This window comes from Colobus angolensis, unplaced genomic scaffold, assembly GCF_000951035.1.
Source record: "Colobus angolensis palliatus isolate OR3802 unplaced genomic scaffold, Cang.pa_1.0 Scaffold198, whole genome shotgun sequence".
Taxonomy (NCBI): Eukaryota; Metazoa; Chordata; class Mammalia; order Primates; family Cercopithecidae; genus Colobus; species Colobus angolensis.
In genome coordinates, this window is record NW_012115132.1 from 1,346,494 (window position 1) to 1,372,852 (window position 26,359).

The 26,359-nt window shown below is 33.9% G+C and overlaps 1 protein-coding gene across 1 annotated transcript in view; it reads right to left on the reverse strand.

Moving 5' to 3' along the window:
• Positions 1 to 2,356: 2,356 nt before the first annotated feature.
• MTBP (MDM2 binding protein) overlaps positions 2,357 to 26,359 on the reverse strand; it is a 76,698-nt gene continuing 52,695 nt past the window's right edge. The window contains exons 15-22 of the mRNA XM_011941098.1: positions 23,416 to 23,533; positions 19,170 to 19,325; positions 15,648 to 15,743; positions 9,559 to 9,825; positions 7,353 to 7,602; positions 6,644 to 6,757; positions 3,271 to 3,336; positions 2,357 to 2,689 (exon numbers count right to left, since the gene is read on the reverse strand). Coding sequence (XP_011796488.1) covers positions 2,651 to 2,689; positions 3,271 to 3,336; positions 6,644 to 6,757; positions 7,353 to 7,602; positions 9,559 to 9,825; positions 15,648 to 15,743; positions 19,170 to 19,325; positions 23,416 to 23,533 — 1,106 coding nt within the window. The 3' untranslated portion in view covers positions 2,357 to 2,650. The remainder of the gene's footprint in view (positions 2,690 to 3,270; positions 3,337 to 6,643; positions 6,758 to 7,352; positions 7,603 to 9,558; positions 9,826 to 15,647; positions 15,744 to 19,169; positions 19,326 to 23,415; positions 23,534 to 26,359) is intronic.

The window sequence follows — 26,359 nt, forward strand, 5'->3', positions numbered from 1 at the left end:
AGCAAATTGTCTTCATTACTGTAACTTTATAGTAAGTCTTGAAGCAAAGAAACAAGTCTCCCAACTTTGTTCTTTTGTTACAAAGTTATTTGGCTATCGTATGTCCTTTTAATAAGTGGTTACATCAATTTAGTTTTTTCATTTATACTTTTGCTTTCGATCAGGTTAACTGACATAATTTACATATGCTAAATTTCAAACAGCATTACAAAAGTTTATCCAGCATATTTACAAAAAGAAATATTTTAAATGGTATCAGGCTTACTGGTTATCTTCAAACTTGTTTTAATGTACATTATTAAGTACGGCAGAAAACCAGGATCCTTGGAAGAAAGGAATAAAAAAAAAAATAGATACACCAATACTTGCAGAGATCCTATGTTTGGATAAGCAGTGTGGTTAAGAAATACAAGTTCTCATTCTGGCTCTGTAGTTGCTGAGCTATGTGATCCTGGATATGACATTTAATCTTGCTATACTTCAATTTCTTATCTATAAAATGGGAAATAGCTGCCTAATATGGCTGCAATGAGATAATGTAAAATGATTAAGATAATGTCTGTCACATAGTGCTCAACAAATGTTAGCCATGATTATCACCTTTTCGTGATCCCTGTGAAGTCAGCATTATTTACCCCATTTTTAGAACAGCAAATTGAAGTTATGAGAGTTTTTCTTTCCTATGACCATTACTCTGTTCCTAGGAATGTTTTCAAATTGCCTGATCTAATCTGTTGTACTTTAAAACCAACTGGCTCCTCTTATATTATAAATGTTTATTAGTCTGACTAAATAAATTTATATTTAAAAATGCCTGTTGGTACAGCATTTTTTTCCTTTTGAGATAGGGTCTCGATCTTTCTCACGGGCTGGAGTACTGTGGTGAAATCATGGCTCACTGTAGCCTCGACTTTCTAGGATCGAGCAATCCTCCCACTTCAGCCTCCTAAGTAGCTTAAGACCCCTCCTAAGTAGCTACAGGTATGTGCCACCATGTGCAGCTAATTTATTTTTTTTAGAGATGGGGGTCTCACTATGTTGCACAGGCTGGTCTCGAACTCCTAGCCTCAAGCAATCCTCCTGCCTCAACCTCCCAAAGTGCTGGGATTACAGGTATGAGTTACTATGCCCAGCCATGGTACAACATTTCAAAAGACAATTTTGCTAACCTAACAGAATCTTCGAATATTGGCTCACTCTTGCAATTCCTATGATAGTGAACAATTCAGACAAAAAGGAGCATTTCAAATAAGCAATTTCATGGAACCCTAGAAATGCTTCTTGAAAGCATTCACTTTGAATTCAACATAGGCAAGCAAATCATATGTGATAAGCAAATTTCTTTAGTTGGAAGAAACTATAAAGATGGCAGATTTGATTACGTAAAAACTAAAAATTTCAGAACACTATAAACAAAAAGACAAAGGGCCAATATCCTTAATATAGAAGAACATGTATAAACAAGTAAGAAAAAGTCAAAAACAGTTCAAAATAAAAATGGGCAAAAGCTAGAAATAAACAATTAGAGAGATGCCAACATGTTTAAAAAAAATTCACCCTTACTATTTTCAGTTATCAAAAAAGGAAATGGGGACTCTGCTGGTGGGAGTACATATTGGTCTTTCAGGAGGGCAATTAAAAATATTTACAAAAGAGCTTAAGACCCACAAATTCCCCTCCTAAAAAAGTATACTAGGAAAATAGTGACATACTGGGAAGATTCATTAAAGTTTTATGTGTTACAGGGAAAAACGGAATCTTTACATCCAATAATGGGGGATTAAACAAACTGTGGCTCATCTGTATTAGGCAGTTATTAAAATAATGACATAAATTCACAACATATTATGTGAAAAGCAGGTTATAAATTAATACACACACAACACACACATATGCATAACAACATATTATATGATTCCAATTTTGAAAATATTTAAAAAATAATTACATATTTTTAAAATACAGCAGTTATATCTAGACAGTAGGGGGGAATGTTGGTAATTATTTTTCATTCTTCTTTGTATTTTCTGCATTTTCCAAATTTTCTACCACGGGAAAAGATACTTTTTTTCCTGGGAGACTGTACTTAGTGTCATTTTCATTATGCCTTATTTTCACAATTTATCTTGTTTCTTAATTTTTGTTACCAAATAAACATTAATAGCCCAACAATGGTGGCTCCAGGACTGAGGCCTGTGTGGATTTTTTTTGCCAATACTCTCTAAATTGGGAGCAGTCCAATAAACTATGTTGTTGGAACACATGGGAAAAGCCACTGGCAGTATCTTACTTATATCTAAGAAATGCACGGCCTAACTTAGTACACCTAACAACAAAGACATGAATTCCAAAAAGTAAAAAAAAATTCTTTATTGTAATAATTAAATAACTAAGAGTAAACATTTTAAAACATGTAAAAATAACTTTAAAATATAGTAACACTGCACAAAATATGTATCTAATTAAAAATACATTTATGTGGCATCCCCAAAACTATACAAATATAGAATATATATTCATGAAATGTTTAGAAATATAACATCTATTCTTTGAATAAAGTTTAAAATTTGTTTATAATTTTCAAACTTAAAAAAGTAGCAAATAATAGCTCCGTCTAATTTATAATTGTCTTAAAAAGAATGATTCTGTATCATTTCTTGCTTGTCTTTTCTAATACCCATTCAATCACCTAGGAGGAGAAAAATATGATTATAGTAGATTTCTATTGAAAATACAAGTAATAGAAAAATACACTGTAAAAACTTCAAAAGAACATGGTAGAAAAGTTAAAATAAAAAGGAAGATACTGAAATCTTATACTAAAAAACACATTTTATTTTGTAATGGAAGAACATTTTTGTTGGACTTTCAATACTGAGTATAATATCGTCCTCACTGAATGAAATGAAGATTCTGCTCCATTTTCTCACCTTTATATGAAAATATGTTTCAAATGGTCAATCAAATAAACTAAACTTTGAAAATAGCTAACCAAAAATGGATTGGTTTTTCCAGCACGTCAGATAATTTATTTTTTCTTTTGCTTTCTTAGCATCACTTTGGAAACTCTTTTGTTGACAGACTAACCTATTAAATACTATAAAATACTCAGCCTATATAAGCCTATTATTAAGTTTCTTAAAGAGTTTTCACAGGGACAGAGTTGAAAAAGACCAGTAACTAATTATTGCTGCATATATAATGGCATCAGAGCAACCCAGAAATAAAATACCAATTTAATTGAATATAGTTTCTTGGGAATAACTTTACCTGTACAGCATTGTTGTTTGCTGTTTTCTTCATTTCTTCAAATAGACCCCTTGAAGTTTTAAGATCCTAAGCATAATAAAATATAGCATTTTACAATATGCACATTAAATTACAAAGAACAACTCATTATTATTAAATATACTTGAGATTATCCCAAATCATTCTACAAGTATCAATGTGATTAGGGACAGACTATAAAAAAAAAATCTAAGTACTAGATTATAATTTAGTTCCATTCTGAAATATCAAAATACTCTAACCAAAATACATACACATACACATAAGTCCATCTCACTCTCATCTCCTATTCCCAATAGAGCTGACCTAAAATAACTCCTACCCTCCACCGTGAGCATCCACTAATGCTGCATTACTCAAGAAACAAACATATGGTTTGTATTTATTTATCAGGTAAAAGATATTTTTTCTTCATTTTGGCTATTTGACTCCATCATAAAGAAGAATGACATACAAAAGGAAACTGATGTCTCACTTTAAAAAATTTAGTGATTATATCAAATTACGAAGTAAAAGAAACTGAACTGTATTTAAAAAGATAAGAAACAGTTATCTGTTGTACTTCCAAGTTACGCTCCATAAAGGCAGCACTTTCAATTCTTTCAGGTTTTTCCCTTATTTATACCTTAATGTTTCTAACTACTATGCTTATGTTGCTACTTGGTGATGAAACACTTTTAGACAGAGACTATCTGATGTTAGGGAGAACAGTCATGGATTCAGGTCTCGTACACAAAACCTTCCTACTCTTCCTTTCAAGAACAGTTGTACCACAATTTTTGATTAGTAAATAGGCAGTGTTTGTGCTATTGTATCTATGTAAATACTTCCAATTGTATGCTAATTAATGTATTATGGTTATAATTTATCTTTCTTCCAATATTCTATTTATCCTGTTAACTACCATTAGCTTTTTTCATTTGCTCAGCTTTCCACGTATATAATTCTGGGTTTTTCGTCCCTAAATACTGGCAATAAATGGGCTAAATGTACGGCACAGTTTTTTCAAGCCCTGAAGTATACGGGATAATCTCTCAGTTCAGCTTCCTTTCTGCTTTTGGTCTTTTTAATTAAATTTTTTAAACCTGGAGATCTTTCTCCCATAGCCTCCTCTAATTTGTTCTAGTTGCTGCCTAGGCCTGGTACTATTAGGACTTGTCTTTTCCATTTTAGATTAGTTTTTATTTTGTTTCGTGATTTAGTCCCTTGTTCTGTTGAACTTCATTGTCTAGCAGATTCCTCGAAAGGGTAAAACAAATTCTTTTTCAGATATTCCATATTTCAGTGTATCTTCATTAAATCCTCATACCGGCCTGCATTCCAGACTGGGTATAGAATACTAGGTAAGTCGCTTTCCCTCAGAAATTTCTTTTCTTTTTTCTTTTTTTAATTCTAGAAATACACATCCCTCAGAATTTGAAGATACTTTTCTACCATCTTCTAGCATACAGTGTTACTGTGGAGAAGTCCAATGCCATTCAGATTATTGATTCACCATATATAAACTAGATTATCTCCTGGGAAGCTTTTAGAAAATGTTCTCTCTATGCTAAGAAGTGTGAAATTCCACAATTGTGTGACTCGCTGAAGAATTTTCATTCATTGGTTTGAACAAGCTAGGAGGCTTGTGTCCAGTCCTGGAAAAGTTTGTTACATTTTCGAACAAGTTTCTCTCTTCTAAACTTTGGGAATAAAGTAGAGAAGATTTTTTTGTTCAAAAAATGTAAAATTCATATTATTAGCATTTTGGATCTTCTGTATTAATCCTTCAATTTTCTTATCCTGGATTCAATGTTTTTGTCATTTGATTCTAATTTCTGGTAAATTTTTTTCATCTCAACTCTTCAGCCTTTCCATCTAATTGATTTTATCATATTATTAATTTTATGGAGCTTTCACATTTTATGCTTTTTTTGGAAACAGCATCCTGTTCTAGTTTTATGGATGCGATTACCTTCTTTCTATGAGAATTATAGTTTTTATGAAGTTTTCTTCAACTTCCTGCTTCTTCAGAGTTCCCTTTATTCCTTTATGTTTTGGCATCACTTGTGTTAGAAGCTTTCCTCAAAGCCTGCTAATCTGTGGCTGTCTAGTCATATTTAAAAGTGAGACACTAAAAATCTGACTGGAAGCTCTGTGCAGAGATTGTCACTGGTTTCTCTACAAGGTAGAGTGACAAGATGGCCATTTGGCTTTTCCACTGCAGCTTCCAGTATTTTCCCCAGTTACTATTTCCTGCACTGTCACTGAGGTGGCTGGAAAAACCTATGCATGATAGACCTTGTAGTTAACATTGTGGGAGAAGGGCATGCCGAGCAAGTTGGACAATCCCCAGGTCACTTTGTAGATCTTTATTTAACTCCCCTGCTTTCTATGTGGACCCCTGCCCCTGCTTTCCATGATACCTGGTGTCTTCAAATCGTGAGCACCTCAGGTTCTGTGGAATTAACATGCTTCTCACTAGTATTCCACTAGGCAACCAATTAGATTGTAACTCTTTTCACTTTCTTACACCACGCTTCCATGTGCTTTTTTGTTATTGTTCAACATGTATTAAAAACATTTCTAGTTTTTTCCTGTCCTTTCTCTTGGATATGTGATAAACCTGCAGTTTTAACCAGGAACCCACAGATAACTGATTCAGGTCAGAAACTCTTAAGGCTGGACATAATCTAACATCGTCTAAGTTTTAGAAAACCATCATCTGAGTGGTTGATATGGCCAATGTCTTACAACTAGCTGATAATGGATCCGAAATTGGAAACTGAGTGTTTTGGTATTTAGTCTAGTAGCCTTTTTACTACACAGTCATCCCTTTTGTCTCTGCGAAGGGCTGATTCCATGATTCCACTGAGAATACCCAAATCCACCGACAGTCAAGTCCCTTATATAAAATGGTGTAGTATTTGCATATAACCTATGCACATTTTCCCATATACTTTTTAAAAAATCTAGACATGTTCAGTACAGATGCAACATCCTTTCTTTTTCCAGAACATTTTCAATTTGCAGTTAATCCATGGATGTGGAACCCATGGATGTAGAACTCACAGATACGGAGGGCCAATTGTATTAAAAAATTAATAATTAAACATGTTTTGAAGTTTATTACCTGTAAGTCAAACACATGTTAGGGGAAACAGGATATTGGTTAAAATGTAGCTTTCTATATATGAGAACTCAAATCAAATCAAATAGAAAGTATTTTGGCTTCAATTTTTCTATCTCCATCATCTAATAAATCTGGCAAGTATATCCTCTCAGTATAAAAAATACTCAAACTTTTTTTTTTTATGTCAAACAGGAACATTAGAACATGAACTAAATTTTGCCATTAGTAGAGAAGATACTGTACCTTTAGATAGAACTTAGAGATTTCAAAGAGACGCTGGCTGCATGCAGTGAAACATTCATGAGTCTCAGTAATACTGTGTTTCTTCAGGGTTTCAGTAACTACTTCTTTCAGTATCTTGAACAGAACATAACATATGACTAATATTTCTTAGAAAAGCAACAAACCTATTATTTCAGCTTTAGAGTTCAATCCTGTGAATTACACAATCATTTTGCTGTGCTAAAAGACAGACATATTCATTAAGACAAAATGAGAAAAAAAGATATCTAACATTTACATGGTCAGAAGTGTCACAGGAATAAAATGTTAGCAGGAAATGACTAGAGTGTCTTAAGAAACGAACTCAAATCATGAGTTCTGAATTGAAATCTGAGTGTTAAAGTTATACACAGCAGGGATACGTAAGCATATATTTATTTTTTATTATGGAAAATTTCAAGCATAGAAAAGTAGAGAATATTTGACACACAGAGAATATTTTATAACAAACTTCTATCTTGATATATCTTTTAACCAGCTTCAAGTATGATTAATCTGTGGCTAATCTTGTTTCATTTATATCCCCACCTATTTTCCTATCATCCTTCTTACACCAGTGAATTCTAGACATCGTTTCATTTCATTCATAAATTTTTTTAGACATATATTTTAATCAAATTTAAAAAGACTTCCCATGTAGAACTAAGAAAAATGGGAAATAAATCTTTACCCGTGTGTGTTTCTGTGATCTTGATTCCTTAATTTGCCTTGATGTTTTTGATTGATGCACACTTTTTTGACCTGAACTGGTCTTTATAGCAAGTTTTGGAGTTTCACAGCTAGGAACTGGAACCAACGGACAAGTCATTGGTAAGGACCGCTCTGTTTGTGGCTTTCTGGATGTTACATGATGATGATGGTGATTACTGTTACCACTTGTCTGAGAAAGAAGAGACTCTGAACCTTCAGATTTCACAAGTCTACAGTAGGGGAAAAAAATCAAGAACGTAGATTAAGCAAATCAACATCGAAGTTCACTTTCTATCTTAAATGTTACCACTATATCCATTATGACATAAATTCAAGAAAAGCAAACAAAGTTTATTGCTATTACTGCCTTAAGTCAGCAATAAACATTATATTATAAAGTTGTTCCTTAGTTTTTTTTTTTTTGAGACGGAGTCTTGCTCTGTCACCCAGGCTGGGTGACAAATTCTGGGACCCCAGAGCTAGGAAATGTGTCTTAATAGTCACCTGCAGGTGATTTGGATTCTTTTTTTTTTTTTTTTTGAGAGGAGTCTCGCTCTGTCTCCCAGGCTGGAGTGCAGTGGCGCGAACTCGGCTCACTGCAAGCTCCGCCTCCCGGGTTCACGCCATTCTCCTGCCTCAGCCTCCCGAGTAGCTGGGACTACAGGCACCTGCCACCTCGCCCGGCTAGTTTTTTTTTTTTTTTTTGTAGTTTTTAGTAGAGACGGGGTTTCACCATGTTAGCCAGGATGGTCTCGATCTCCTGACCTCGTGATCCACCCGTCTCGGCCTCCCAAAGTGCTGGGATTACAGGCTTGAGCCACTGCGCCCGGCTCCTTAGTTCTTTAGATGAGCAACTAAAACATATAAGGTAATGAACAGCAAACTAGGATTTTGGCTAATAGAGAAAGTAACTATAAGTAATTATCTATCTATCTATCTATCTAGTTAGCTATACTCTCTCTCATCCTTTAATTTACAATTTCTCAAATAAATCAGCTATGCATGCCAAGAGTGTTGCTATTTATAGATGTAATACTAATCTGTTAAATACTTATACTTTTCTGTTAAGATAATTTGAACAGAAACACCACAACCTGTATCTTCTTATACCCACGGAACTCCCTTGCAAAATAAATAATAGTGTTAAAACAAATACAAATAAACTATAAAAGTGGCTCATACTTCAATCTTCCTAAAATGTTTACATTTGTTCCCGACAAGACCCAAATTTTTCTCTTTACAAGATAGGGTCTTACAGCCCTCAATTCTGCTGACCCAGAGGCCACAGTGTACTTTCCTTTTAGGAACACACATATTTTTATTAGCCACAGGTCAGAAATAAGAAATATGGCTATAAATATAGTACCCCAAATGTTACCGCTGCTCTTTAGTTTTATCAGGTATAAAAAGTACCACGAATTTATAAAGTCCTCATAAAAACGACTGAGTTCTTCCATATCAGGGTAACAGTATTCTAACTTTTTAAACTATTCAAAAAAAGATCTGAAAGTTATATTTTCATATAGTTCACACTTTTTGCAAGGTTTAATTAAATACAATAAGAATTCAAGCCTTGCTTTAGATGCCAAGAACCTAAGTTTGACAAAGGTTCTAAAGATAACATCAATTCAATAGAAATTAGTGTTCACTACATAAACTTCTAACTTCTGTTCAGGTATCTGGACATTTTATTTAGTTAGCAAAAAAACGCATCCAGAAAAGTTTCATATATTATATCATTATGTAGAGTTTAAAGCTATATTTTATATGTAACAGGTGTTTTAAAAATGGTACCTCATGGAATCTCTTGCTCAAGGGAACAATGCAGGCAGGAATCTGAGGGGAAAGGGAAGGAAGAGCTAACGGGAGAACTCCCATCCCCAAACAGTCTCTTCAACAGACCAGCTCAGCAGCTTAATCTATGGGATGAAATCTCCACTGTTCCACAGCTTAAAAACTTTACAATCCATTGTGCTAATGGACTGTATGTTAGCATATAAAGCAAGAAACTGTTTTTTTTTCTTCTAAACCATTTTTTATAACTTATAAGCAAAATCATCAATAGCTCATAAAATAAACTTCTTGCCATGAAGAAATTAATCTGAAAGACTAATATAAAATAAAAATCCTCTAGAGACTAAAATACTTTCTGTCAAGATACTATTTGTGTGCATATAATATAACACCTTTTTCTGGGATAAAGGCAATTCAGATCTTTAGATCTCCGTTTCAATCGGGATACTTCAGTTCGAAGTTCATTTTGTAAAACTTCTCCGTCAGGGACACTTCCAGGTTCTGACGAAACTGCAGGAGATGGAAGAGGGCTCAACACAGTAGGTACTGGAAAACTTTCTCTGGTGCAGGTGGTCTGAGTTTCATAACGAATAAGACGAGACTGAAGTTCAGAAAATCCTCCATCTCTTTCCAATGCTTTTCGGTCGTCCAAGCAATATCTAAAATGAGTGAAAGAGCATTAAAATGTAAACCTCCATGAGAGCAACAGACTTTCCCCTTTCAATTAGAAAATAGCAGGACATTTACTTTGAGAGTTCTTGATTAATTTCCTAATAATTGCTGGAAGGTTGAGTGGCTGGCCTATTTCCCTCCCAAGTTCAATTTTCTTCTAGTTTGCTATATGACATGGCAAAAGATTAAAAAATGTGAAGTACAATCTGATTTCTCTTTCACTTGTGTTTCTGGGCAACAGATTAAGTTAATCCTTTGGCTTATTTTCAAAATAATACAGTTGCTGTTTTAATGCTTTTTAAAACTCTACAAACCTCTGATTTCTCAGCATGGCTGATATATGACAACATGAACTGCTGTCTTCTGTTAGAAAGGGCAAGTTTATTCTCAATACAAAGATTAAAAGGGTATAAAGGCATTCTAAACTGGCTCACCAAACAGCTTAGAACATTTCAAACTTTTTCTTGGAAACTCAGTTCCCACCTTATTAACTGATTGACAGATTTTCCTTCAAACACTTCGGCTGTCTGTGCATGTGGTTTCTAGCTGAATCTGATTCAGGGCATCAATGAAATGTTAGCTCAGTGAATGCTTCTGGACTCAAAGAAATCCTAGGTTGTTAAGTACAACAAACAAGGATATCAGGAAGATCACCTAGGAGCTGTGTGACCTTGGAAAACTCTTCACTTTCTTCCCTTTCTACAACTGCATTTCAAAAACACAAATGGCTTCACATATGTGATGGCAGCACTGTACAAATTAAAACCTTTCTCTGTGATCTGTCATTTTTACCTGCAAAAGTCTAAGATACCGCCTAAAATCAGATTTTTCTATTCAAAAGATTTTAGTTCAACTCCCAAAGAGTGTATCATTTCCTGAACATCTGACTGCTTGATGGAGGTTTTAACAACCTTATCTTTCCCTTGTGACACTTACGTATTTGATACAGACTCCATGGATTTAAATCCAGGTTCCTCTACTTATTAGCTGTGTGAACTTGGCCAAATTACTTAACTTTATCTATGACTCTGTTGCTTCATCTGCAAAATGAGAATTATAGTACTTATCTGAAAAAGCTATTGTGATAATTCCTTGAATTGTATACATAAACACTTAGAATCAGTGCTTGAAACATGCAAGCAGGGCAGTCAAGAAATGTATGCTACTATTATTGTTATCATCATCATTAGATTTATTTTCTAGCACAGTAAAGCTGGCAATATGCTGATAATATGTAGCACAGCCAGAATGTAAACCCAGGTTGGTGACTTCGGAGCCTGACTTTAACCATTTTGTATACTATCTCTCTGTAAAGTGTAAGAATCATCTTACTCATGTTCAACACATGGCTGAGCATTAGAACCATCTGAAGAGCTTTTAAGAAATACCATGTGCTCAGTGTTTCTGATTTAATTGGTTTAGGGTAATACTCAGTTACTGACAGTTTTAAAAATTTGCCTGGGTGATTCTTAAAAAAACTACTCAAATCCATAGAAACAGAGTAGAATAGAGGTTACGGGGATGGGGAAGGTTATGGAAAGATGTAGATTAAAGGGTACAAAGTTGCAGAGTTATATAGGATGAATAAATCTAGAAATCTAGTGTACAGTATAAGGACTATAGTTAATCATATGTACTGTATATTGAAAATTTGCTAAGAGAGTAGACTTTGGGTGCTCTCAGCACACAAGAGGTAACTATGTGAGATGATGGTTATGTTAATTTGCTTGGCTACAGTGATCATTTCACTATGCATACACACATCAAAACATCTTATTATATCAAAATATTAAAAATATACACTTTTTAAAAATCCTACCTAGATGATTCTAAAGTATAACTAGGACCGAAAAATCTCTGATCTACTCAAATAGTGTAATTTAACAGGTGACAAAACTGAACTCTAAATCGAAATGTGAGTTGGCGGCAGCGCAGGGAGTAGAACCTAGGTCTCTGGCATCTCTCTAGCTAATATTCTTTCTCTAGTCTGTTGTTTTAAGAAACGTATTTCATTAAAAATCAGAAGCAACCCTAAGGGTTACTGATGAGTCCTACTTCTATTATGGGTAATTGATAGAATCTAGAGTAAAATTAGAACCATGAATTTCAAGATTCTGGTAAGAGGCAATATAATGCCTGATAAGCTTGAATACAGAAAATTTTTGAGAGAAAAGATGCATATTTTGATAATAAGATGAATACTTCTTTCTACCCTAAGATTTTATTTCTAAGATGCAGATTTTTTTCTTCCAGTTTTAACATCTCTTGATCACAGCTGTTCATAATGTCATAGCTTCAACTGAATTATGCACATTGTACATGTTGATGTTAATTGCCATTTAAAATATCTTTAGATTATACTATGATTTGTCATTGGAACAAACATTTACTTTGTAAATTAGAGAAAAGAAACAGTGAGGCAGGAGGCAGGGTGTGTATTTGATATTAGTGAAGTAAAAACTTATTGTTGGATGAATGACCACAATCCCATATTTTCTTATAAAACAATAAGCAAATGCTTTATGGGTCCTAACAAAGAAAAATACCCATAAGACGATGAAGCTGTTTTTGTTTTGTAAATAAGAAATAGACAAAATACTGCCCATCACACACTAACCAACACCAATGAAGGCAGGAGAAACTGCCAAATCTCTTGGAATAGATGAAGGAAATTTCAAAGCAACGAGAGCCTGGTGTGATCAAATGATTGTCAGAGTATGACAGAGAGTTTAATTTGCTGTTCAATAAAACAGTGCATTTTATAATTAATGGAATCTTAAATTCCAGGATAGGGTACATAGGTGAAAAAACAAACAAGCCAACAGTAGTTAATATTTTATTTTGCCTTAAAAAACATTGTTTTGCTCCCATGCAATTAACACATTTTTTCCTAATATTCCTTTGTATCAGAGAAAAGAGCTCCAGGGTTCTAAAGGCCCACAACAGCATAAGAGAACTTTCTTTGTAGTTTCATATTTACTTTAAAATGTTACTTGAATTTGTTTCTACTCCATAATCTATGCTGAACATAAATCGGCTCTCATACTATACACCCAAACCTTCTTGAAAAAGACATGTTTCGGAATTCATGGTGTTCACCTCCTACAACTTTGTCAGCCTAGTCTCAGTGTCCCCAGTTTAATGAGCATAAATTTGCAGTAAAAAAAAAGTGAGTCACAGATAGATTTGTTTATTTGTTTATGGGAGTAGGTAGGTAGTGGAGAAGAGAATTACTTTTTACAGTGAATCAGAATTTCATAACATTGTATGTGTATAAGTTAATAAAGCTCTGTGTAGATTTAAGCCCATCAGGGCACAGTACTCAAATAAGTCTTAATTTAATATTTTGATAAATGATCATGAAGAACATATCCTTGAAAAATTTTATAAATTTGTATATATCAAGACTTTTTCTATAGTAAATTAAAAACAGCAGGAAAAAAAAGAGTAGAGAGATGGAGATGCAGAATAAACAAAACTAAATTAAAATTTTAGGAAAAATAATCTAAATAAGATTATATGATGGACACTTTAGTCAGCAGTTAAAATGTAATTATTGTAGCTTATTTTATTCAAATCAGTGCTTCAGTGTGTTTATAGGGCCGAAGAAGTGAAAAACAGATGTGTCCTGGGGTATTCTGGCCATGTAGCAAAGCGAATGTTAATACTAGTACATTTTCTCAACAGTGAACACTATTTTTCATAGTAACATAAACACTGTTGACTGGTTTCAACTTTGACATTCAAATTAAATACAAAACAACTAAAATTTTTAATTAGTTTCCTTTAATAGATTAGGAGGTCCTAATATTCTTATCAAAGTGGGGGAGATACTGCTGTATAGCTGATGGAATAAGAAGGAGAAGTTTAAGTATATATATATTTAAAAACATGAAAGTAAATAGCGGAGAGCTCAAATTGAGAAGGACCAAATCTTCATAGTAGAGTCAATATTTTATATTGTGACAGTTAAAAACATTGACATAAGATATTTTTTAAAATGAGAGATAACCACCAGGGAAACTAAACCAAACAAAATTTTTTTTTTCTAAAAATTGGGACTGCAGGTAGGTAGTAATAAGGAAAGGAACTGTTGGTTTTCCTTATAAACTTTTCTGTAATGTTAAATTTCTAGGTCTTTAAAAAAATCAAAAGGAGGAACACAGAAAAATACATCCTATTAATCAAATGTTTATATAGTAGAACAAGATGTTCCCACTTACATTTAATAAACTTAGTATAAATGAAAAGTAAAATTTTGGGCCGGGTGCGGTGGCTCAAGCCTGTAATCCCAGCACTTTCTGAGGCTGAGGCAGATGGATCACTTGAGGCTAGGAGTTCAAGACCACCTAGCTAACATGGCTAAATCTTGTCTCTACTAAAAATACGAAAATTAGCCAGGCATGGTGGTGCATGCCTGTAATCCCAGTTACTCGGGATGTTTGAACCCAGGAAACGGAGGTTGCAGTGAGTCAAGATTGTGCCACTGCACTCCAGCCTGGGCGAAAAAGTGAGATTCTGTCTGAAAAAGAAAAAAGAAAAGTAAAATTGTGTAATCAAAGCACAGAAGGATATATGGCTAAAAATATAGTTTAAGTAAAAGCTTAAGCTAAATTTAAGGCTATTTGGGAAACATCCCTACCTTTTTCATGTTAAAGGGAGAACAGTAATCCTCTCAAACAAGGAATCCTTTAGTCAAATATCAGAACTAAAAAGATGGATCAGGTGGCATTTCTTATCTTTTTATAATTTAGTAGTTATCTCCGAGTTGCCTATCTGTTCATGAAACAATTTAAAAATCTTATCTTACCATTTAGATTCAAATCAGCATTTCATACAGGACTTCTTTTAGAAATAATTCATTATTGAATGTTATACTTCATATTGCTAATTTCAAAGTCTTCAAAATCTTTTTTTTTTTTTCTGAGACAGGGTCTCATTCTGTCACCCGGCTGGAGTACAGTGACATGGTCATGGCTCACTGCAGCCTCAATCCTCCCAAAATCAATCGATCCTCCTGCCTCAGCATCCTGAGTAGCTAGGACTACAGGCACACACACACACCACTATGCCCAGCTAATTTTTGTATTTTTTTGTAGAGACAGGGTTTCACTATGTTGCTCAGACTGGTCTCAAACTCCTGGGTTCAAGCAATCCACCTGCCTCGGCTTCTCAAAATGTTGGGATTACAGATGTTAGCCACCGTGCCCGGACTCAAATTCTTATTTCAATTATTTTTCACACAGACAGATATTTAATGTTGTTGGATATCGATATTTCATTCCTTGTTATAGTTGAATAGTATTGCTTTATACAAATATACCATAGTTTATCTATTTTCCTGTTGATATCCTCCTAGGCTCTTTCCAGTTTGAGGATATTGAGAATTAAACTATTATGTGCATACTTGTATAAGTTTTCTCTTGGAAAAATGTCTAGTATTCAAATGCCGGGCCCTATCTAACAATTTCTGAGCAACTATAATGTAATTGGTGACCAGGAAATATTAATGTGACCCATAGTGTGAATATACATTTATAACATAGGGACCAAAACAATTTTGATTAAAATATCTAGTAGCTAATAACAGGATGCTTAAATGCTGTTAAGCTTATTAATCATCAAGTAACTTCTTCAACAGAAGACAAATTATTTTTGTATGCACTGCTTTGCTTTTTGAGGTTTTTGACATATCCTCTTGGTCTCTGTCTCAATTTATATCATTTTATTAAAGTCACTCTTCACACAAGACAGACTGTAGCCTGTAGCAACAACATACAGGAGAGTAAAGTACAAATTAAAAACTTACTCAATTCCATGATAATGACATACTGAGGCTTTCTCAAAAGGTAAGACCTGAAGTTTCCCAGGACTGAGTTCTGGTGTCAAAACAAAAGTCTTTTCCCTGAAATAAAAAGTTTTTCATTTGTATTCAAAGTTTATTCACTGACAAAGAGAAAGTTAAAGAAAATATCTAATGAAACAAATCTGACTTTTTCCTCTATAACTGAATTTTATATGGGATAAAGGTTAAGGCACACCAGAAAGTATAAGAAGGCAATGAAGCAAGGTTAGGCCTTGGCTTTCGTCACTTACATTTTCTGTACTTCAAGTAGGTTATGATGTTATTTATTGCACAAAACTATTCTGAGAAATGGGTAAACAAAAGTGGAATATGATTTATAATGGAAATTTAAGAAGCAGTATTATTTATTTCTTTTTTTTGGAGTCTCACTCTGTCACCCAGGCTGGGGTGCAGTGGTATGATCTTGGCTCACTGCAACTTACGCCTCCTGGGTTCAAGCGTTTCTCCTGCCTCCTCCTCCCCTACTCAGGAGGAGCTGGGATTACAGGCACTTGCTACCATGCCCAGCTAATTTTTGTATTTTTAGTGGAGACAGGGTTTTACCATGTCGGCTAGGCTGGTCTCGAACTCCTGACCTCAAGTGATCCGCCAGCCTCGGCCTCCCAAAGTGTTGGGATTACAGGCGTGTAATCCAAGAAGCATCCAGCCAAGAAGCAGCATTATTTCTAGAAGATTTTTTCCTTGGTAGAGTAAACTAAACTTTAGGCATTTAGTTAAATCATTTTCTGCAGGGGAATAATTAAAGTCAACTTGAATCTTTGGTAACAATAAAAGTATTTACTTCCTACTATCACACATGTGGGACCCAGATCTTTCTTTGCTTGAGAATGTAGTCATTGACACCTACTTTAAGAGGCAGCAACTTTTTAAGTATCAGAGGGTATAGAGACTGCTTATTTCAGTTCTTTTTCTGAAGTAGGTTTTCAATCAGCTGGCATGTTAGAACTAATCATATGTCGAGTTTATATAAAATATTCATGCTCAAGCCTTTCCACACCTAGAACTACAGAGATATATCAAAATCTGGGAAAGAAGAGGGTCACTGCAATTAGATTAAGCTCTCTGGATTATTCTGATAAACTGTCCTTCTCTGAGTTGGAAACCACTGTTGTAATGTAATGAATCATGGTACTGAAGCTCAGAACTTCAGGAAATGGGGAAATTATGCAACAGTGGTCTTTAAATAGTTAATAGGTAAAATGAAATACAAGGGGCTGACCGGGCATGGTGGCTCACGCCTGTAATCCCAGCACTTTGGGAGGCTGAAGTGGGTGGATCGCCTAAGGTCAGGAGTTTGAGACCAGTCGGGTAAACATGGTGAAACTCTGTCTCTACTAAAAGTAGAAAAATTATCCAGGCATGGTGGTGTGGGTCTGTAATCCCAGCTACTCAGGAGGCTGAGGCAGGAGAATTGCTTGAACCCGGGAGGCAGAGGTTGCAGTGAGCTGAGATCACGACACTGCACTCCAGCCCCCCAAGTGACAGAGCAAGACTCCGTGCCCCCAACAACAACAAAAATAAAAATGAAAGAAAGAAAGAAAGACTGACCAGGGGCTTGAGTTCAGAAGAGTTGGAAATGGTATGTAGAAGGGCAAGTAAATAGTAGAGTACTAAGAATAAATTTGCTGTCACATTTCCCCCCTATGGCATTAGTAATGAAAACTGTCTTGCCACTGAAAATTATATAGGGTACTATGATAAGCATTTGAAATTATTACATTAAAATGTAAGATTCATACCAATTAATGAATCCTAAAAAGCAGACATTATATTCAAATGCATCCATTTAAATTATTCCAAAAAAGTAACACTAGTAAATTATAATGACCCCAGTATTCCGATGATTATTAAAATAACTTGGTAAAATGGAAATCTTTAAGTATCTAGCATTTTACTTCTTTCCTTTACCATACTGTCTTCTCATTTCTCATATCAATCGCCCTCAGCAACCTTACCGATTTTTGTTTAATTTCACTTACAAGTTTTTCTTTCTAAAATAAACATGTTGATAAATATGTCAATGTTTATTATTTCCTTGGTATATACATGAGTCATATTTGTATTTTAACACAGCATTTTGGATGGCTTCTTGTGCAGGTAAACATTTAATAAGAGCATATAGGTTCCTGATTTATTACCATGAAAACTCATCCTTCAACTTTAATGTTAACAGAAGATACATTTGACAGCAATGCAGTTATTTACTAACACTTAAGAATCACATCAAATTTTCCTAAATAAATCACCTACAATTAGTTTCCAGAAAGAACTAACTTTGTCTCCTCTACAATGCATCTAGAAAGATATTCTGCCAGAAAGAGTACAACTTACATAAATAATTCAGTTTAGGCAAACTGACTGACTCTGCCAGTTTGTGCTTAATGATTTCAAAGGACAATAATCCAATTAACTAAACAGATAAAAACATGTATATTTCTTTACTTTTTTGATTCCCACAACAAAAGGTTATCCATCTTTCCAAGTTATGAGAAAAAAAATTACTCCAAAATTACATAATTTTTATGTCATTAAAATCATTAAGTCATTAAGACTCTCAAATTTTCAAAGTTGCTCTTTATCTCTCTCTCTAGTGAATAGGCACATAAAGCAATAATGTTCCAGCAATATTTCTGAGATGTAATTGCCTTCGAATAACGCCTTTCCAAAATTCACCTTTAAAGGCAATATTTATCACAGTATAATTCAAATTAAGCTTGTAAAAGTGATCAAAGTGATCTACAATTTTTAAGGGCTTTTGGAAGGCTTTCAAAATAATGAATTAACAATTAAAAAGACATTAGAGTAATGAGTAAATTATTCAATTCTCACAGGTATTTGATGTCACAATTTTATGGGCAATTTTGTCAATGTCAGCAACATGCAGCATTTATTAACTAGTAACTTAGTGAAAACTGTCTTGGAAGTCAAATTAGTTGTAAATTATTCATGTAGACACTGAATTCTTACTTGGTAATGTCATAGTTTCAAAAGCATTTTTATTATACTTTCCTGTTCTTCAGGTGAAAGGTCATGCTTTTTGCTACTATGAGGCATTCCTGACCATGCTCATGCTGAGTAGTGGCAATATCAACACTACAGTAACACAGAAAAGAGAACTAAAAACAAAATTTTGTAAGTCAAAATTCCAATTTTTTATTAGAAAGTATTACCTTTGCATACCAAATAGAAGCTACTGACTTCTACAGAGAATATGGTGAGTTTGCTTTTCTTATTCCTGTTTCTCATAAGAGAAATAAAAGAGAATATAAATTCGATACCACAAAATAGTAGGATAGTTTGCTAAGGTAAAAAGTGAAGATTAAGGCCAACAGACAAATATTGGGATCAAACTTATAAATTTTCCCTGAGTAGCATAGGGCATCAATTAACTAAGGAAATGAGACACAATTTTATTTAAAAGTAATTTTTAAAAAGTTAACTGTAAATTATAAGTTTATAACCTACCCCTTTGGAATGGGTAAAGGTTGAAGATCTCCAACGGGTAATCCATCTGAGGTAAAGTACTTCAGCAGTTCTTTGGCATCCAATAATGTGATTGAGTCCCGAGGACCCTCTTTGTGGCCCAGCAACTGTTCAGATGAATGAGGTAATGAACCACTTCTGGGAAAATAATGTTATGCAGATTTATTAAAAGTGGATTCAATCCAGAGAGAAGCCAGAGTTAGAAAAAAAAAAGTAAATTCAAATTCACCATAGTCAGGAACCAGAAAAATACAACAGGAACACTGGAGAATTAAATATTTAGGAAAGATAATAAAGTAAAATATTTGCAAATCACTTAGTTTCTAACTATATTTTTAAAACTCTTTAGGTCACAATAAAACTTGCAATTATCATGTCAACAAGTACCATTTTCACTACTTAAACATAATTACACTATCTATTAATGATGACCTATTATTCAGTGGTGTGAAGTTACCAATTCTATAAAACTTAAATCTAAATTCTCTTGTATGTTCTGAAATCCCACAATAACATAAATTTTTGAGGGAAGCAACTGAATGTTCCAATTTTCCATGAACTGGAAAGATTACTTGAAGCACAACCACGAAATGAGACAATAATCAGAAATCTCCCCAAAGTCTCTTGTAGCCATGATTATGACATTATGAATAAGCACTGAATCATTATTATACACCTGAAATACATGCAGGACTTTATATTTTTTCAAACTACTTTACATATAATATATTCTTAATCCTCACAAGTTTCCTTGAAAAAGATGGAATAGGTCTTATCTCAAAATGAAATAATAACTAAAAATAAATACTTTGTAAAGTGAAAATCACCACACCAAGCTTAAAAAGCAATCATTATTCCTACTTGTCAAGTAAAGATGCTAACATACAAAAGGTTATATTACAGACTCAGGGTGATACAGCTATTTAAAATGACAGAACTAGACTAACTCGAAGTTAGTTACTATTTCTACTCTATCACTCTATAAATGAAAAAACAAAAACTCACAGAAAGTTTTAAATACTGGAAAGTGAAAAACTGTAGTTTCAGTTAGATGTTTCCAGTTAGAGGTTTCACTATGCACTGAATCACAGATCACCATAGCTCTGTTACCATAGCATAAAGGAAATATTTCAATGTCTATACAGAAAATTAATTTCCTAACTTTATATTAATTCAACTATTTCCTGATAATTTTATTACTCAAATTAAGCATAATTACTGATAATGACATGATTAAAATATTGACATAACAGTTTTAAACATATTTCTATACATTAAGGGTCAATAAAATACTGACAGTGCCTCTTTCCTCTTCCTATTCCTTTGTTTTTAAAGTGAAAATATTAATCTAATAAAAACAGTCAACAAAACACTCAAATTTTCTCTGGACATCATACTCCAGCAGGGTAGGAGCTATAGAATGATTCTAATTTGTAAAGATATAGAACCATGTGCCTGTCTCAGTGTCAGCAGTGATGGCCCAGAATAATTTAGTGCTGGGTGAAGCACCAATGCTTCCTGCCTCCTGATACCCTAAAGTATGCCCTAAAGTGAAGCCTGACAAACATGCTCTACCCTGGCTCTCCCTTCTCCTAACATTAACATAAGTGAGAGATGTGGGGAACAGGACTAAACCTATGGAAAGAAAATACATGCCAACTACCTATAGAAAGCAACATGGTCCTAAATTCCTAGTTATGAACAGACAATCAAGGACCACCAGACACTGGAGAAAAATTACACATAAGAGAAAAACACCAGAAGAACCAATAAAACAGTTGCAAATGAAAATGAGATAATTCAAGAAACAGATAAAACAAGTTTAAAGAAAATTCTAATTAATATCCTTATAGTATCATCTCAAGTCTTATTAATAAAGGAATAGGTTGCTAGAAAAAATACAGCAGAATAACAAGAGAAAATTATTAGAAATTTAAAATATGACTATCAAAAATTTTAACAGAAAAGATGAAAACAAAGGTAAAGGAAATTCCCAGAACATAGAGCAGAAAAGTTAGAGATAGAGTATTAAGAAAAAAATGAAATTAAGAAACATCATTCCAGAATGTTTAATATTAATTAAAACAGGTATTTCAGAGAGAAAAGAAAAAATAAAATGAAGGGAAGAATAGTACTGAAGAAATAAGATATTTATTAGAGCCACAAAAAGACAAAAGACTTGAATCTAAAACATCTCATACCATGGCCTCTTGTAATTTCAGAAAATTAAAGAAAATAGAAAATTGTAAAAGTTTTAGAGACAAAATAAAATACCTATTGAGGAACAAAAATCGATCTGGCATCAGACTTCTCTTTAATATATGAAATCCAAGAAAATACAGAACTAATCTAAAACGTAATCAAAAGAAATACCAGGATAACAAATACGCAGGTAGAGTCAGCCAAGTTAGAATAGGAACTCGGAGAGAAGAAAAACAAAATTAAGAATTGTATATTGCAAATAGCATAAGGTTTAGAGATAGAAGATAAAAAGGGAAGAAAAATAGGGGTGTTAATTACTCATCTTTCCCAGTGGGAAGTTATAAGATGTCATCTAAAATTGGTAGGCAAGAAATTGAGGTTCTGTTGTGGGGAACCTGTACTTTTCTCACTCTTCTTTCTTGTCTTCTTCTGCCTAACCTATAAACACCAGGGATTCTTAAGGAGTGGTCTTAGCCTCCATTTCTTTTCTCCTCATGGTCTCATCATATGACTTATCAAACATCATGTATTTGGAAAACTTTACTGATGATAACTCAAACTGAGTGAGTTCCAGATATCCCCACAGTCCACTTGTTATTTCCACTTGGATAATTCATAGATCAAACGTATCATCCCTAAAGAAGAATTCTTGATTTTTTTCTCCCCAAAGCTGTCCTCACCCCAAGTTTCCACCCATTTACCCCAGAAGAACACCACTCACTCGATTGAAGCCAGAGATCTAAATCATCTTCAATGTTTCCTTTCCCTCTATTCCACATCTAATGCATCACAGGAAGCTTTTCACCAGCTTACCACCAACGTATCTCCCAAGTTTGTTCTCCCAAATTTGTTCCCACTACTACTGCTCTAGTTTGAAATCGGTCATCTCTCACTTAGCCTACAGAAAGAGCCATCTGTCTCTCTGCTCTAATCTCTCCCTCCTGAAATTTATTTGGCGCAAGAAAGCGAAATTTTTGCAAAATCATATCCCATCACTCTTTCATATGAAATCCTTCCACCAATGCACTTACAATGAAATTCGAACTGTATATGAGGACCTATTTGGTCCTGTGTGACTGAATGTACTTCACCCATTTATCCATTAGGTCTCAGTTCAAATGTAACTTCTAAGAGGTCTCCCTGACCATCCACCTCACCTAAGCGAGCACTACCACTTCCCTCCCCACAACAAATAAAATTATTCTCCCCCAGTCTTTTTATTTCACTCATTACACACAGAATAATTTACAATTATTATATTTACTTGTCTAGTTACTTGTTTTGATTGCTGCTGTCATTAAAAGGTAAGCTCTAGATGAGAGGGGCAGAGAAACAGCTTGTTCTTCCTCATATTCCCAGCACCTGACACACGGTTGGTACTCAATAAATGTCTGTTTCATGTGTATGAAACAAAGTTATAGCAAGTAATAAAATACTATCCATGGAGAAGCTAAAAATAAAAATGTGATTTGTAATATTTGGGAGAAAAGTAATGTAAGAGAGCTTAGCTTCTCCTCTTTTATTCCATCATTTAACAATTATGTACTAAGGGCCTACTATGTACTGAACCAAAATAACAAAAACAAAACAAAACAAAAGAAAAAATCCTGCCTCCTGTAGTTCATTAATAGGCACTGTATAAACATATATGAATGTAAAATAGGAAGAGATCAAAGTGGTTCAAATGAGGCGAGTAGTTCTACTTCATTTTACATGTTCTTGTAGTAAGATTTTTTTATATCTTCATATACTGTGTATGTTTATTGGAGACAGTCTGAAAGGCGATACACCAAAATGTACACTGTGATGACACAGACCTAGAAAGTACAAGTGCAGGGCAGAGCAAGATGAGTACTTCCTTTTTAATTGATATACTACTCTAGTGATTATCTATTCACAGTATGTATTTCTTTTATAATAAAACTATAAACTGCTCATATCTCATAAACATAATTTAACTACTTTAAAAAAGAGTTCATTCAAATTACTGATCTATCACGTGCTTTACTACAGATTCAAATATTACCTCATTTTTTGTTTCGTTTTTTCAAAAGTTTCCAAATTTTGAAGAACATGCCTTTCTGGCCATTCCAGAGGATTGGTTTCCATTAGACTTGAGGAATTAGGTTCCACTGGACTAAAATCTAAAGTGAAAGAAATACACAAAAGTCTGAAAAGTATTAACACACTGAATTTTGCTAATAAAAATGTGTATTTATAGACACATACATACGTGTGTCTATAAAGGTATACTTAGGCATTTATTAAAGACCTCTCTGATGGCCTAAACTGTGCAAAAGGCCATAGAAATGTTTGTTGCAAATAAAAATAGAATATCACCTCATAATAAAAGTAATAAGCTAAAATTCACAAAATTGTCTTAGCACTATTTAGGACTCTTATGGAATAAAAGCATAACTTTGCTATTTTGGGTGAAAATAGTTCTAAATGGAAAGAAGATAACTCTATAGAGAATATATTGGATATTCTGTGTGATTTTCATATTATAAATAGGAATTAGCACAAGTAGACCAAAACATTCATTGTTTAAAAAGAGATTACCTTTTTCTCAAAACTACAATAATAATAGATAAGTTATGATGTTCTGATGTTCTCTCTGAGAAACCAAGATGCTTAAACATACACACCTTCAAATCACTAACATTCAATGTTATTTTCTACTAATCAAATATTATATGTAAGAGTGTGCTTATCTTTCTAGATAATATGCTGCAGTGAACTAATATTGAGATTGCTGATAATATTGAGATTTTCAATGAAAACCTAAAGGGACATTTTCCGTTCTTATTAGAAATTATTATTGATAGTATTAATATATTCAAACTGTTTTAACACTGGCAAAATTACTAACTGTGCTACTTTTTGGATTGCAAAACTATTTGGTTTTAGAATTGTTTTGAACACTGTTCTAATAAACTCACTGAGAATTACTGAACATTAGCTGTTTGACTAACTATCAACATTAACAAAAATACTCATTTGAGGCCGGGCGCGGTGGCTCAAGCCTGTAATCCCAGCACTTTGGGAGGCCAAGACGGGCGGATCACGAGGTCAGGAGATCCAGACCATCCTGGCTAACACGGTGAAATCCCGTCTCTACTAAAAAATACAAAAAACTAGCCGGGCGTGGTGGCAGGCGCCTGTAGTCCCAGCTACTCGGGAGGCAGAGGCAGGAGAATGATGTGAACCCGGGAGACGGAGCTTGCAGTGAGCTGAGATCGGGCCACTGCACTCCAGCCCGGGTGACAGAGCGAGACTCCGTGCCAAAAAAAAAGAAAAAGAAAAAAATACTCATTTGAGAAAATAATGATTTGGTAGAGGAATTTTTTTTTCCCCCAGAGACGGAGTCTCACTCTGTCGCCCAGGCTGGAGTGCAGTGGCATGATCTCAGCTCACTGCAACCTCTGCCTCCTGGGTTCAAGTAATTCTCCTGCCTCAGGCTCCTGAGTAGCTGGGATTACAGGTACATGCCACTATGCCCAGCTTAGTTTTGTATTTTCAGTAGAGAAAAAGTTTCACCATGTTGGCCAGGTTGGTCTCGAACATCTGGCTTCAAGTGATTCATCCACCTTGGCCTCCCAAAGTGCTGGGACTATAGGCGTGAGCCATCATGCCTGGCCTGGCAAAGCAATTTTTAAATAAGAAACACAAAAGAAAATGAATGCAAACTGCTGTCTTACTTTCTTTTACTTATTAAACTATTTAACCTTGAATAGTTTAAAATATTTTCAAAACCTGTATTGAATTGCCCTATCTAAACACCATCCAAATACAATACTTCGCATTTTTTAGTAAAGGTGGTGAAATACTATTTTAAAGAGTAATGAGCTTCATAATAAAATAATATGCTGCTGAATGTCAATGTGGCTTTCTACTAAAAGTATAAAGAAAAATATCACTTACATTTCTGCACAGCTTCATGCTATGAGTTCATAAAAGAATATAAGCAATCTTACATAACAGTAAACATTAAATCGTTCCTAAATATTTCAATATAATATACAGCCTAAAAAATAAATTACATAGGCTAAATATTAAGAAATAGGTGGGAAAACATTCATATGTGTCAAGTCTTTTGTGGAATCATTTAATACAATTCTTACAATAAAATAAAACACAATATTTAATTTATGTGGCAGTCAAGACACTGGGCTATGCTGACAGCCAAAAAGCACAAAGGCTCTCTGAGAAACCAAGAACACTGCTTTAAAAAAAAAATCGTTTTACAGGAGAAACACAGAAATAGACAATAGAACCAACACAATAGGGAAACAGGGAAAACTGACCTATAAAATCAAAAATTACAGCAAACAAAAAGAGATGACATTATGTGGTTAATGAATTCAGGCCATTATAACCTTATACACTTAAATATGAATAAATTACAAAGAAAATGTTATATTACAAATTAATGAAGCAAGAATTATAAATAAATGCCAGAAGATTCCTTTTAAGTGTCTGAAGTAATAAAATAATGATCTGATAGAATTACCTGGAAAACTTATTTATGCAGTGTGTTGATGTGCCCAGTGGTCCCATGCAAAGGAGATAATTATTGTAGTTATTGTATTATGAGTTCAGATATCACATCTGACTTTGTCAAAGTCTTTAGCAACTTTGTGACAATGTGTAAATAAATGGTTATATTAGGCATTTTCTACATACTGACTTGTCACTTGTTATACATGCTAGAGTTTTTACCAAAAAACGAACAGATTAAGTAACTTTATGAATTACTAACAATTAATATGGATGCTTGCAAATGAGTCAGCATATGATATCTAATTGGCCATAGTGTTTCTTTCATTATGTAATTTACAGGTAGACGTATTTATTCAAATCAAAGTGACAAAAGATGTTAAAAATCGCAACTTCATTCTTAGGAGTCATGTTCAAATGTATAACCTGTCAAATTTCAGTTCAGGTTCTAAAAATCTTCCAAGTTTCTT